This window comes from Panthera leo, chromosome D1 (genome assembly GCF_018350215.1).
Source record: "Panthera leo isolate Ple1 chromosome D1, P.leo_Ple1_pat1.1, whole genome shotgun sequence".
NCBI classification, from domain to species: Eukaryota; Metazoa; Chordata; class Mammalia; order Carnivora; family Felidae; genus Panthera; species Panthera leo.
Genome location: NC_056688.1, coordinates 46,530,658 through 46,545,228, shown reverse-complemented (window position 1 = coordinate 46,545,228; position 14,571 = coordinate 46,530,658). Strand labels below are relative to the sequence as shown.

Below are 14,571 nucleotides of genomic sequence, written 5' to 3'. Positions count from 1 at the left end.
AGTAGGAATCCAATTGAAAAAAGGGGCGGAGGAAATAATGAGAGAACTAAAAGGTAATTCATTAAGAAAAATTATTCTGGGGGGGGCACCTGGATGGCACAGTCGTTTAAGGGTCCAACTTCGGCTCACGTCACAATCTGTTAGTTCAAGCCCCATGTCAGGCTCTGTGCTGACAGCTCAGAGTCTGGAGCCTGCTTCAGATTCATTCTCTCTCTCTCTCTCTGCCCCCCCCCACTCGTGCTCCGTCTCTCAAAAATGAATAAACGTTAAAAAAATTTAAAAATGTAACTATCTGGTTACAGCTAGCATTTGAATGGACAAAATTAATTCAAGGGACTACCTAAGAACAATTAAAAACTAAAACATGAAAAATACTCACCTACTTCAAACATAAATAGTTTAATTGTTTTAATTATTAAAAACAGTCAATCATAGGGGAGCCACAGTGGCTCGTGGCTCATGAGTTTGAGCACTGTGTTGGGCTCTATGCTGACAGTGCAGAGTCTGGAGCCTGTTTCAGATTCTGTCTCCCTCTCTCTCTGCCCCTTCCCTACTTGGGCGCTCACTTGAGCGTGCTCTCGCTCGCTCTCTCAGAAATAATAAATAAATAAACTTAAAAAAAATCAATCACAAAATTAAAAGTATCTTCATTCCTTAGGTGACAGTTGTCAAATATTTTAGGTTACAATAACCATTAGCTAACAAATTAAACCAATCTTAAACATTGCTCTAAATTATTACAGTGGTCATAAGTAAGTAAAAAGGTCAATGAGGAACAAGTAAGTTACACAACAGAAAAGGAAAGTTTTTCAACCAGATTCACTTGTTTGACAATGTTCAAAACTATTACGAGTCAGGTACTATTCTAAGAACTAGGGACACAGAAGTAAACAAGCCACATAGAAGCCTGCCTCTAGGAGGCTTACAATCTACTACAGGAGTCTCTTGTTACACTGGATGGATGGATGGATGGACGGACGGATGGATGGATGGATGATGGATGGACAGATGGGACAGATGGGACAGATGAACAGATGTTAGATAGTGGTAAGTTCTATAAAGAAAAATAATACAGGATAAGGAAAAGAACTTTAGATCTCAGAAGTACTGAAAGGGCATGAGAGATGACTAAAGAATTAGTGAAGAACGAACACTGGGACATGTATGGAATTGTTGAGTCACTACACTATATACCTGAAACTAATATAACACTATGTGTTAACTAACTAGAATTAAAATAAAAACTTAAAGAATAAATAAAGAATTAATCTACTTTATGACAGATAAAGTCCTTGTGGCAAAGATAGTAAGTAGCAGCAGAAAACTGGATACTTACGGAGAACTATAAAGGCATGAGAATTGAAGAACCTGAATATTCTGTTTACTCACTATTACTGTTACAAATATGGAGACTTTGTGAGGCAGCTGTTAAGCCAGAAGGAAAGCTAAGGGATGTTCATATGTTGTTATATTTAGATTCACTTCCTTATTTTTAAATATGGAGATAAGACGCTAAAAATACTGCCATATCAGATTACTGGAGTATTTATAAAATAGATTAAATTACAAGGCAAGATACACAGGGAAACTACTGCAAAAGAAACCTGAGATTAAGGGTCCCTGCAGAAGACAAGAAGGGTGGATCTAATGACAGCAGAGGAACAATTAGTAGGGCTTTGTGATGAGACACCTGGAGAACAAAGGGAGAAAAGGAATTAAAAGTAACATTAAAAGATTTAGGATTCTGCCGTTCAACTGATTCAAACTGACTGAAGCTTTTTTGAGTCACTTCATTGCCACCTGATTTGTTTTCCTGGTTATCCATTTGCTTCCTTTATGTGCTTTCTTTAATCTATAATATTCAAAGTTAAGTACTCACATCAAATTTGATTTCTTAACTGGAAGAAATCAGTTAATTATTATCAGCAATAATAGAGCATTATTGCTCTAATGTTTTCATTTCTTTTCTCTTTTGACATAATTTGATTAGGAAAAGGTAGTTCTGCCACTGTCTCTCTTCATGACATGAAAATTCTAGCATGTTTTTTGATGTTTCATGTTTGCATATTTTGGTGTTATGTGGATTTTAGAAGGCAACAGTATATAAAACCTGGATTAAGAGCAGATGCTAGGGAGTCAGCACTTTTTATAAAGGTAGATTTTTACTATGATTTTTTTAACCATATATTTTTTTAAAAAAGCAAAATTCATCCCAAAATGTTTCAGGAAGGTTGAAAGCATTCCCTACAACTATAGATGTTCTTGACATTTATAGTAGTTATATCCTGAAATGTGTAAATGTAGTTTATAATCCAGCAGGAAACTCAAAAGATTGGCAGAGTGGTTCAGTGCTACATGCTAGTAGAATAGCCATATGGACTCAGTCCCATTAGTACAGAGGCAGAGTGATACAAATGAGCACTGCACCAGAAATGAGGGATTCCTGGGGATAGTTGCATTTCACCATTTACTTGGCTGAAGAACGTTTCCAAGTCTCAGCTTTCTCTATCGGAAAAATAGGATGGTTGGCCCATCCACCTTAAGTATTATGTTGAGAAGAGGGTGAAACAGTAAGTGCCTGCAAACAGTCTGGCGTTATCCAAGCTTAAGTTTATGAAGTATTATGTTTCCGAGACAGGAGCCTGCAAGATAAGACCCAGACTGGGGATACAGGGTTTAGTCACACATCAGGGAAAAATTACTGTAGTCAGTAGTTCCTGGGAAATGTATAGCTCTGGACTGTAGCTTTTTCTCTTAAATACATTTCAGGTGCTAATCACTTAGTCCAATCAGCAAAAAAAATAAAAGTAATTTTTAAAAATAAATGATACTGGGGCCCCTGGGCGGCTCAGTTGGTTAAGCATCCAACAACTTCGGCTCAGGTCATGATCTCACAGTTCATGAGTTCAAGCCCTGCGTCAGGCTCTGTGCTGACAGCTCAGAACCTGCTTCAGATTCTATGTCTGCCCCTCTCTCTCTGTCCTTCCTCCCTGTGTGCTTGCTCTCTCAAAAGTAAATAAACATTAAAAAAAATTTTTTAATTAAATAAATGATACATATCTGAAGTTAAAAGTATAGATAACAAAGAAAAAACTGAAAAAGAAAAAAACAGAAAAACAAAATGACATGAGGAAGACATATAATCTCAAGAAAACATCTACACCAACAGTTAGGGAAATCATCAACATTTTAAAAGATTATCAAAATCTAATATATTTCTTTCTTTAGCAAGTTAAGTCAGTACTTAGGCCTACTACTGGTAAAAGAAGGGAAAGAAAGGTATACATATCCATAATCCATCTTATAAAAACAAATACATACGAAATAAGTGACTTATAAAAAAGTTATGGCTGCATCAAGTACCCTTACTCCCAGCAACCTTCATGGTAAATACTCTGATAAACAAACAGGAAGATCACTTTAACATGGAAAAAAGAGGCAAGAGGGTAAATACATGAATTGCAAAGAACATGGATTTTACCTTTTAATCAGAACGAAATTCACTACCCATTCCAAGTTACTGGTACTCCCTAAGATGCTAACTTATGAAATGAGTTAAATTCTTCAAAAGGGCTGAAAAACAAAAGGATCGATCCCCTTGTGATAGAAAAAAAATTCTATCACTTCCTGAGTGTCTCATCCACTAGTATGCCAGAAAGAAGGGACTAACAAATTTCATAGCTCTCCTACCCATAATGAGGAGAAACTTTCAAAAAACAAAACAAAACAAAAAATCCAGATTCCTCTAATGCTAACAAAAATGGGATGAAAAACAAACAGTATTTGGGGTGAAATTTCAGGACCTGGGAGAGGGTCTACGAAACATCTGAAAAGTCTCTCCTTCAAAGAAATTAGGTCAGCATGGCATTTCAAGTTTTTGTTTGTTTCTTTGTTTGCCTTCCTCCCCACACCCCCCCACCCCCACCCCCACCAGTTTGTGTTTAAATACAATCCTCAGTGGCAGGAAGTTATCTAATAAAAAAAAATAACATTCACATCTTTTTGTAGACGTGTCTTGTGGTACAAACATCTCAAGGGCAACGTCTTTCGTGTAGCACCATTCAAACCAAGGCACTGGAGCTCAGTTTCTAGGGTTCACAAAGGAGAGCAAGCCAGAATCATGAACAGAAAGTAGGTTCCTTAATCTCAGAAAAACCACCCTCTGGATTGACCAACTACAAATTATCAAGAATTTTTCATCTTTAATGTTTGTAATCTGCTTGTGCTTTCCTTCCAAATAATATTCTTAAAAGCTCTTAGATGATAAAGAGGCAAACAAGACAACATCCACCATCAATGGGGAAAAAACACTAATAGCTTGTTTCTCAAGTTGTATAAGAGGAATTCTTAGTATTATATTCTTTCTACATCAAGCACATTAAAAGTTACATATGGCACATTAATACCTGTGCTCCTGATACAGGACCAAAGGGGTTTGGTGGTCTCATGACAGGCTGGCTATATATTAAGGTTGGTTGTGTCATTACAGGTACACTTCCCATTTGAGGAGGCTAAAAAAATAGAAAAATATTAAGTTAAATGATGTTGACGGACATCTTCCTTAAGTAGTACACAAGAAGGATGTCAATAATGAAAAATACTAGTACTTTTGCTTTAACTCAAAGGAAAAATTCTTGTAAATACAGCTACAAATTCTTAAGAGCTTTTTTTAAGTCTTTAATGTACTCACTTCTAAAGTCTGTTTTTTTTTTTTAAAAAAGCTTAAATTTAAGAAAAACATAAATCTTACTACAGTATGACAGAGAAAGCAATTCAAACCAATCCAAAATTTCCAAATTTGTCAGTTTTAGACACAGGAAAACTTAAAAAACTGTAAAATAGTGAAGCTATTTCAAAGTAAACTGCCTTTGTATATTAGATCAAGTTCTTACATCATTATGCAAGTAATCACAAGTGAATAGAGTTGTTTCTTTGAAGAGGTTTACTCTCTATGGCTCTTTAACTTTATTTCTGCTACTGTTAGGGAGAACCAAGAAGAGGTTTAAACCAAGAAGAGGTTTAAATAACACATGAAGAGCTTAGTTCATTCTATAACTGAAAACAGAATCACAACCAACCATCTGTTTTTTTAAAAATCACCACTCCATAGTATAAAATCAGCATAAGTAAGTGACCAAACAGAACATACACAGACCACTATGTTATTTTGGTTAAAATGCCATACTCTGAAGTCTTATCTTTCCATAAGTTCTATTTAACCTTTCAACTAAATTCCTATTTATAGCAAGAGCTTCACTTTAACCTGTGAGATTTTGTGCACACTCCTTTCTTCTATAGTAACCACCCATCCAAAAGCTGTGAAACTTCTTCATATGTGGGAAACAAGCTACTTCCAGAAGATGTAAATAAAGAAGTAGCACAGAGTCCGCAGTAACAATACCAAGGAAGGTGGTGCTGTCTCCTACTGGTAACAGTACCTCAAACATGTGGGGGGGGGGGGGTGGGGTTGAAGCCACTACCTCCATTTCTTATCTAAGTGAGTGTATATATTAAGAAAGCTAGGAGAGTAAAGGCACTGTAGAATGTGGATTGTAGGCAGCTTAAAGGTTTAAAGGACTATTTCTGTATGGTAGCAATCACTGTCAAAGGAAAGTTTCTCTGGCCTTTACTGGACTGAATTTGCCCCGATACAATTCAACAAATGTAATTCCTGCCCTTCCCCTACAGTATTAAGGTTTTTATAAGACTTCAATGGTATCAATGTAAGGTCACACAAATGGTTGGAGTTAAAATTAATGTTTAAAAGAGTTTGTAATGAAGTAGAAAATGCTTAGCAAAGTTATGAGGGAAAAAATAAGCTAAGTAATACTGGGAAAATTCATAAACAGTATCAGCTGTATAATGACTATTCTAGAAATATTTATGAAACCAATGCTGTAAGATTCTGTGTTAGGCACTAAGAGTATGTGTGGCACTAAGTGCTTTTTTTAGTTAAGTTTGAATAAATGCATGTTAAACATGAATTAATCTATTTTCAAAATGTGTCTAGAAAGATACTTACGATTCCATATCCTATCATGCCTGTTGGTGTAGTAGCAGGATAGGCCATTACAGGGGGTGCCTGACATGGTGAAGAAAAAATAAACAAGGATGTATATAACTTATGTGTGTCAACTGAGTACATGGAATTAATAGCTTGTGGTTCCACTAAAAAGAATTGCTAAGACAGCTGTGATTAAATGTGACACTTGTGATCATTAATAACTGTGTCAATTAATGCTCAATGAAAAAGAGTGTCTTGAAATTAGCAGAAAAGCAGAATTATTAGAAAGAAAAAAATACCATGTAAACTTAGATACAACAGTGATCTAAAATTTCTATGAGCTTTTTACAGCTTTAAAAATCTTCAGATTTTAAAAAATATTCAAGATTCTAAAAGTTAAAGTCCATCACTATCAGTAGCATAAAAAATGTTTACCTAGAAAAAGTTGTATTACTGAATGTTTTCCTAGGTACTTCATTTTTTGAGCAAGAAAAAATAATTTTTAAAGATCCCCAATCAAATAACCTGATCTTCCAAAAAATTAGTTTCTAAAGACCTCATTTACTCTTTTCAAAGAGCCCCAAAGATTTCAAAACACTACTGAATAGGACTATTTCTATGACGCACACAGTTCTTAACATGGAGTACGTACATTAGCATTCCTTCTAATCTACTCTATAAATTACTTAAACTATCTTCTGCAAAGCACCAATTTGGAGGAGCAATACATTTTTAAATCTGTTTATGCTTTAATGCTTAAAAAAGCCACCTAGCCCTAGGATGTTTAAGTTCCCTTTCTCCTCCTACTTTAACTCATGCTCTGTAAATATACAATCTGAGCACAGAAATCATTTTAGATATATTTGCTGTCTTAACAACATTCCCTGTGTGTATCTTATAATGAAAACTGAAACTGAATACAGGAGAAAGACCAATAACACTGCTGAAACATAAAAAATAACTGAAATTTTATGGCAATTTGAACATATGCATGGAGAAGTTAAATGAAGCATAACTAAAGTGAACAGTTAAAAGTTGAGTATTTGAGTAAGCATGTAGGACTTATTGGTCTCTCCCTACTTAAAAACCGAGAGCTGCAAGAGCAGTAGACAAACTGCCAAGTACAGCAGAAGCCTGTAAGATTTCATGCAATTGTTATTGTCAACATTACCACAATCAACATTTCCCTTCATTCAGAAATCATCAAGTGCATAGTGGCAGCACAGATACACACACAGACACCCAGCCATCTGGCAGCAAATGGCAGAATATTAAGCAAGAAAAAAAAATCTGTATTTCCCATGCCACCATCAGAATCAATTCGGCAACACATCCATGAAATCAGTAGATGCTAGAAAGAATTTTTGGCACATTGAAAATCTGAATGTGAAAACAAGTAATAGCTAGAAGGTTATGAGTTTCGGCTACAGCAGTGGTTAATAGCATGCCAATTTATTGCAAAAAGGCTAGTTTTTGGTCACTTACGTATTGTGGAAAATGCATGCCATTCTGTTTTTCCCAGGAAGAACAATTACATAATGCAATAACACTGGATTAGAACAAGTACTTACACAACAGAAAATACACAGAGCATTTTAGTTCACATGTACATTCACTAACTACCTAAAATCTCTTGTATTTCCAAAATCTAATGGAAGAACACCTAAACTAAAACACTATCAAGGTTACTAGGAAAATTTAGTCTCCAGCATAATCCCCTTACATACCTAATAGTTTACTATTACAAGTATCATAAAACATAAATGCAAAATTCATTGCAGCCCATGAACAGGGTTGCATGTCTACCATAGAAAAAAAGCAAGCAGTAATTAAAAGTAATTAAAACCATATCTATTAATAAAATACCAATGAATTTTTTAATTAAAAAATGTTCAAAAACCTTGACAGTGTTTATGGATTAATAAAAAGGTTAGAAATGTAAAGACATGTCATAAGCAGCAGTTTATCTAAGTTGTGAATCACATCACCAGCCCTATATGTTAGTCATTAAAAGGAAACTCTATGAAATACATACATACAAATTTTAACATTTTAACAAAATTCTTAAGAGATGACACACATTGACACAATACCATAAATATCATCAACTTACATACAAATTCCAAATGGCTAAATGCCTATTCCATTCTGGTAGTCAATCTTAAGTCAAGTGCTGTCTACAAACTTCTAATATTTCATATAGTCTAATACTAATTTTATAACAAAATATTCATTGTATTTTCGTATCAGCATTTAGATTTATATTAGGTCTCATGTATTATCAATGTACAATTCACACCTGAGGCTACAAAATCCACTAAACTAACCTCTTGTCATCCCCTGGTCAGTGAGGTATGTTATAGTGTGGATAAACACTGGAATGGATTTAAACTAAAATCTGCTTTCTAGAGGCTTTGTACTTAAAAAAAAAAACAAAAAAACTGCATAACTTTATTCCTATAATTGGGATGATACCTATTCAAACTTCCTAAGAATGTACTGTTAACAGATTCAAGATAGTGAGTGAATACGTATGTGTAAAAACCTAACAAGCTACTTAACTGCAAGGATATATTAGTAGTAATGGCAGTGAACCTTATCAATGAAAAACTGTTGCCTTAAAAAGGTAGCTAAATTTCCTTGTTATTTTCCAATTAAGAAGATGGATTGGATGGAATGGATTTCAGCTAAAATCTGCTTTACAGATGCTTTGTACTTAAAGTACTTTGTACTTAAAAAAAAATTGAACAACTTTATTCTTATAATTGGAATGGTATCAATTCAAACTTCCCCAAGAATGTACTAGTAACAGATTCAAGACAGTGAGTGTATATGTATGTGTAAAAACTTAACAAGCTACTTAAATGCAAGGATTTATTAGTAGTAATGGCAGTGAACCCTCTCAATAAAAAACTGAAAAATTGTTGCCTTAAAAAAGGTAGCTAGGGGCGCCTGGGTGGCTCAGTAGGTTAAGTGTCCGACTTCAGCTCAGGTCACGATCTCGCGGTGAGTTCGAGCCCCGCGTCGGGCTCTGGGCTGATGGCTCAGAGCCTGGAGGGTGCTTCCGATTCTGTGTCTCCCTCTCTCTCTGCCCCTCCCCTGTTCATGCTCTGTCTCTCTCTGTCTCAAAAATAAATAAACGTTAAAAAAAAAAAAAAAATTAAAAAAAAAAATTAAAAAAAAAAAAAGGTAGCTAAATTTCATTGTTATTTTCCAATTAATTTTCCAATTAAGAAGACTAGAGCTGGGGCGCCTGGGTGGCTCAGTCAGTTAAGGGGCTGACTTCGGCTCAGGTCATGATCTCGCGGTCCATGAGTTCGAGCCCCGCATCAGGCTCTGTGCTGATAGCTCAGAGCCTGGAGCCTGCTTCTGTTTCTGTGTCTCCCTCTCTCTCTGCCCCTCCCCCATTTGTGCTCTGTCTCTCTGCCTTTCAAAAATGAATAAATGTTAAAAAAAAAATTAAAAAAAAAAAAAAAAGAAGACTAGAGCTAACAAAACTTTTTGGGTATTGTCACAAATTTTATCAGCACACTATTTTTAGCTCAGCCCTAGTAATTTTAACATATGATCAACCCCAGGAGAAACAGGGTAGTGCTCTAGAAGGGATTTAATAACAAGTGGCTGTAACAGGGGTAATGGTGGTCTCTAACAACATCAGGAAGGCTACAATGTGTAATCAAAATGCTTCTATTCACAGTTATAAGAAAGCATGTTTTAAATTTTTCTATGAGAAAAATTTTCTATGAGAAAAAATTGGTTTTCTCTGATGCAGGAAAACTTATTGCACTGATGAAAACAGCAGCTGACCAAGGATGGGGGGGGACAGCCACAAAGCTAACTCTGGTACAACCATACTTTATAGTGATTAAAAATATGTGGGGTGCCTGGGTGGTTCAGTCGTTAATGATCTGTATTCGGCTCAGGTCATGATCTCACGGTTCATGACCTCAAGCCCCGCCTTAGGTGAATTTGAGCCACTGCTTCAGGGTAAAAAACAACCAAAAACCAAAAACCAAAAACCAAAAAACACATGAGCCCCTGCCTTGGGTGAGCCCTGCTCCTTCCCCCCGCCTCTCTCTCCCGCCTCTCGCTCACTTGCGCCCTCCTTTCTCTCTCAAAAAAATTAGTAGGACTTCTTCAGTGCTAGATGGTAACTACTTAGCATATACAATTAATCCTCATTTTTCACAGATTCTGTATTTACAAACCTGCCTACTTGCTAACATTTATTTGTGATCCCCAAAGCAACATTTGAGGTCACTGACAGACATGCATAGAGTCGTGAAAAATCTGTTGCCCAATGCCTTTGTTCCCACCTAAAGGTGACCAAGGTGAGGTTCTGCCTCCGAGGGTGGGGAACAGGGCAGGGTACTGCAAGCAGCTCTGACTCTGGCTATGGCTTGAGTCTCAAGTCTGGCACTTGTCAGTGCAGCAGCCTCAAGTAAGTAAGTCACCTAACACTTATGAACTGCATTTTCTTTTTTGTAAAATAAATTTAAAAAAATAGCATCTACTAGAATGAGTTTGATTAGGATTTAAAACTATAATATTTGTAAGGATTGTGTATGTGTTGATTCTCCTTATTTGCTGCACTTATGTTGTTAAAGTAACACAACACAAAATCAATGATTGCTAAACCATTACTAGAGGAAATAGGTATGTATGTGCGTGTGAACCTAGCAATGGTCAGTGCTCAGGGGATTTTAAGAATATAATTACAGCAAATAAGGAAAACCAACTGTATGAACTATTTGACAATATTAACAAAAACCAAGCAATGTATAGTTTCTTTACCAATGGTGAGATCAAAAAAATACTAAAGATTTTATATTCTAGATAAATAATAGATTTGAGACCAGCAGTAGAGGGTAATGTTTAAAAGCATTAATCATTAACTGCTCTGAGGTTAGACTGCCCGGGTTCTAAAAATTCACCCAATCACTTAAGAACTCTGGGAGCCTAGGCATATTATGTAACAACACTGTGTCTCCATTTCCTCATCTGAACACTGGGGACAGCAATAGTTACTACCACGTAAGGTTAATTTGAGGATTATACAAAACAAAGCCACATATTATTTATTGAATGATGCCTGCAACAGAGGAACCTTTAAATATATGTTAGCTACTAAAATGTACTCGGAAAAGATAGTCAAACAGATTCCTTTAAAAACAAAACAAGAACAAGTTTCTTATATTTCTAAAACTGAATAAACCATCTTTCCACTTATAGTTATCACTTTAAAAACATTTTCATGTCACACATTCATCTAAATTATTCTCGTTACTGTGAGCTTTTTCAACTCACCATTGTTGCAGCATTCCAAGCAGTTGTTGGTGCAACCTTTGGTTGCCAGTTAGATCCTCCAGTTAGCTTCTTTTCACCTGGCTGACTCCAATTTACATCACTTTAAATAAACATAAGTGAGAACATTAAATGTCTGTAATTATAAACGTTCTTTCCTATACATTGAGATTGAACAAAAAGATGTAGGTTTGGCATCTCTACACATACTTTGGAGATGAAAGCCAAATCAACTTTTAAATGGTACATGAGAAAATAACACAAATAAACACTCACTTCTTAGTGGTTCCATTTCCAATGCCAAGATCTATGACAGGAGAAAAAGAAAGCATTTAAAAACCAGACTCATTTTTATTACAGCTTATTTTAAAGTAGATTAAAAGAATCCAAAGAATACTTACTGCCCACAAGGTTTGCTAAGGATGAATCCAAGTCATCAGATACTAACTTGTTAGGTGGAAGTTTGGCAACAGGAAGACTCTGGTTCTGAGAAGCCACTGTTGGTTTGAGAAGTCCACCTAGTTCATCAAAGCCTTAAAGTTACAAACAGACGAAATAGGATATGTAAGGGACTTTATGGTGCTACAGCTTTCTAAAGGAGATCTTTGCCTTTTCTACTCGTTTGTTTGTTGGAAAAGTCCACCAGAACATTGGACATTAATAAATGTCCTTAAATGAAAAAAGGGAGAAATGCGTCATTTGATTCATGAACTGATTGAAAAGGCAAATTTGCTTTGATAGAAATCATGTCTTACTTCATGACAAAATTGTATTAAGGTTATAAGGATGAAGAAAGAGGCGCCTGGGTGGCTCAGTCAGTTAAGTGTCCGAATTCAGCTCAGGTCATGATCTCACAGTTCGTGGGTTCAAGCTCCACATCAGGCTCTGTGCTGACAGCTCAGAGCCTGAAGTCTGCTTCGGGTTCTGTGTCTCTCTCTCTCTCTGCTCCTCCTCTGCTTGTTCTCTCTCTCTCTCTCTCAAATACAAATAACAAACATAATAAATAATAAAAAAAGAGAGATGAAGAAAGAAGGATTCAGGTAAACAATTTTTATTCCAAAGTGGTGAAAGAGGAGGGAATAGAATGTAATTCTCCCCCTCGCTTGGAAAATTTTCTGAAGACTCACATACACCTGAAGAAATATAGATAAAAATACATCCCTATAACTTTGAAAAGTTTTTCTTCTAAGAAATATCTCCTAGACCTCTTTACATTCTTCAGCGTGGAGAATGTAAGGTATCTGTAAACCAGTATGTTACAAGCAAGTGAAAATGAACTGCTTGATCATCACTTTTCTTCTATTTAAAACCAGCTAACCTAAATTACACTGAAGAAACCACTAATGCCCCAATTGGATGAAAACATCTAGTAAACAAGAACACTGCTTAGAAATGTAAATAAAATAAAATTCTTTAAGGTTCTCTACCAAAGTGAGAAGAGAAGGTAAAGCAAATCCAAACAAACACACTAAAGAACACAATAATAGCAGGATCTAGGGGGCGCCCGGGTGGCTCAGTCCATTAAGCATGAGACTTGATTTCAGCTCAGGTTATGATTTCATAATTCAGGAGTTCAAGCCCTGTAGTGAGATTCTCTGCTCTATCAGCACAGAGCCTGCTTCGGATTCTCTCTCCCTCTCTCTCTGCCCCTCCCATGCTTGCTGGTTCTCGTTCTCTCTCTCTCTCAAAATAAATAAAGCAAGCAAACACACACACACACACACACACACACACACACACACACACACAGCATGATCTAGAAATAACAGAGAATTTGAAAAAGAAAGTCACCAAAAATGGTGGTTTACAAACTATGAACAGTTGATCTCTACTTCCTTTATCCTTCATCTCAGAAAGACAAACTCAAAAGGAAAAAGTCAAATGCATCAAAAAATATAATTATAAAACAACTAGTACGTAGAAAAAAAATCTTAGTTCATACATATTCTTTATAAGCCTGCTTCCTATTTATACATACAACTAATTATATATAAAATTAAAAACACCTCAATGTTTCTTTAAATGGTATGAACTTAATTACTAACCAAAATCAAAGGTCATCGCGTAGTAAGAATAGTCAATTTTATGGAACTCTTATTAATCTGTACAAACTTCGAATTAACAAGATATTATATGAAAACAAATGGAAACCTGGCTCTACAAATTTACAGAAGTTCTTTTAAGACAAATGAACAAGCATACTATAAAAAGAATCATCCTTAAAATAACAAAAAGCCCCCACAGATCTGATCCATTCTAGCTGTTTATACATGGACTATCTCAACCAGTCAAGGTACCACAGGTTTTCTTTTCCTTGTTTTCAAAAAAGCCAATTTCATTTCAGTAAAGGTAAAAATTGTAATGATTACAAAGCACAACACTCTACATATAGTCACTAACAACTTAACAGTCTAATCTGAGCAAGATTCATTTAGGTCTGGGAGAGAAAATCTTCCCAGTGTCAAACTGCCACTAAGAAAAGGGTAACAGTTAAAAATCTCTTGAAGTTCTCAACTAGTGGTTGAAAAAGAGAAACAACTTCATTGGCTATCCCAATTTAATCTATTTACACCTGTTCAGAGGAGTATTATTATCTGTCCTTACACAGAGTCTATATGAGAACATTATAGTTATGTTAGTAAAACAATTTTTTCTGGGGTGCCTGCGTGGCTCAGTCAGATAAGCATCAGACTCCTGATTTCAGTTCAGGTCATGATCTCATGGTTCATGAGTTCAAGCCTTGCATCAGGACCCATGCTGACAATGAGGAGCCTGCTTGGGATTCTCTCCCTCTCTCTTTGCCCCTCTCCCACTGACACGCGCACTCTCAAAGTAAATAAATTACTTAAAAAACAAATGTTTCTTACCCCCAGAATCTACAATAACGTTGGTAGATTTATTTCCAAACACAGATTCAAAGTCAACATTAAGGCCAGCTGAAGGATGTGGCTGTGCAACCGGAGATGGAGTGAATCCTAAGAAAAACCAAAATGGAAAAAGTTCAATTCTTCACTAAATCTACATTTATAGCTCTTAATAATGATGACAATTGAATGGAAAAAGCAATAAATTCCATCAACAAAAAACAAGGCCAACCCTTCAAGCAAAATGTTTCTTAATATTACATTTTTTTGTGGTGATGACATTTTCTGTAACAAAATCATCCTACTGACAAAGAAAACTAACAAAAGAACAACTGAAGTTGAACCACTATTTTGTTTCATTACAAAAAAACCTTTGCTTATCTTTTTACCTTAATTTTG

The 14,571-nt window shown here is 35.7% G+C and overlaps 1 protein-coding gene across 11 annotated transcripts in view; it reads right to left on the bottom strand.

The window, feature by feature from the left end:
• PICALM (phosphatidylinositol binding clathrin assembly protein) overlaps nt 1-14,571 on the bottom strand; it is a 100,611-nt gene that overhangs the window by 11,496 nt on the left and 74,544 nt on the right. For 3 of the 11 annotated variants that reach the window (XM_042907074.1, XM_042907079.1, XM_042907081.1), the window contains 7 exons: nt 14,176-14,283; nt 11,710-11,841; nt 11,585-11,615; nt 11,312-11,411; nt 7,490-7,513; nt 6,023-6,082; nt 4,407-4,511 (listed from right to left, as the gene is read on the bottom strand). In XM_042907074.1, coding sequence (XP_042763008.1) covers nt 4,407-4,511; nt 6,023-6,082; nt 7,490-7,513; nt 11,312-11,411; nt 11,585-11,615; nt 11,710-11,841; nt 14,176-14,283 — 560 coding nt within the window. Of the gene's footprint in view, nt 1-3,965; nt 4,089-4,406; nt 4,512-6,022; nt 6,083-7,489; nt 7,514-11,311; nt 11,412-11,584; nt 11,616-11,709; nt 11,842-14,175; nt 14,284-14,571 lie in introns of those variants that run through there. The other 8 variants (XM_042907075.1, XM_042907082.1, XM_042907077.1 and 5 more) reach the window with 5 other exon arrangements.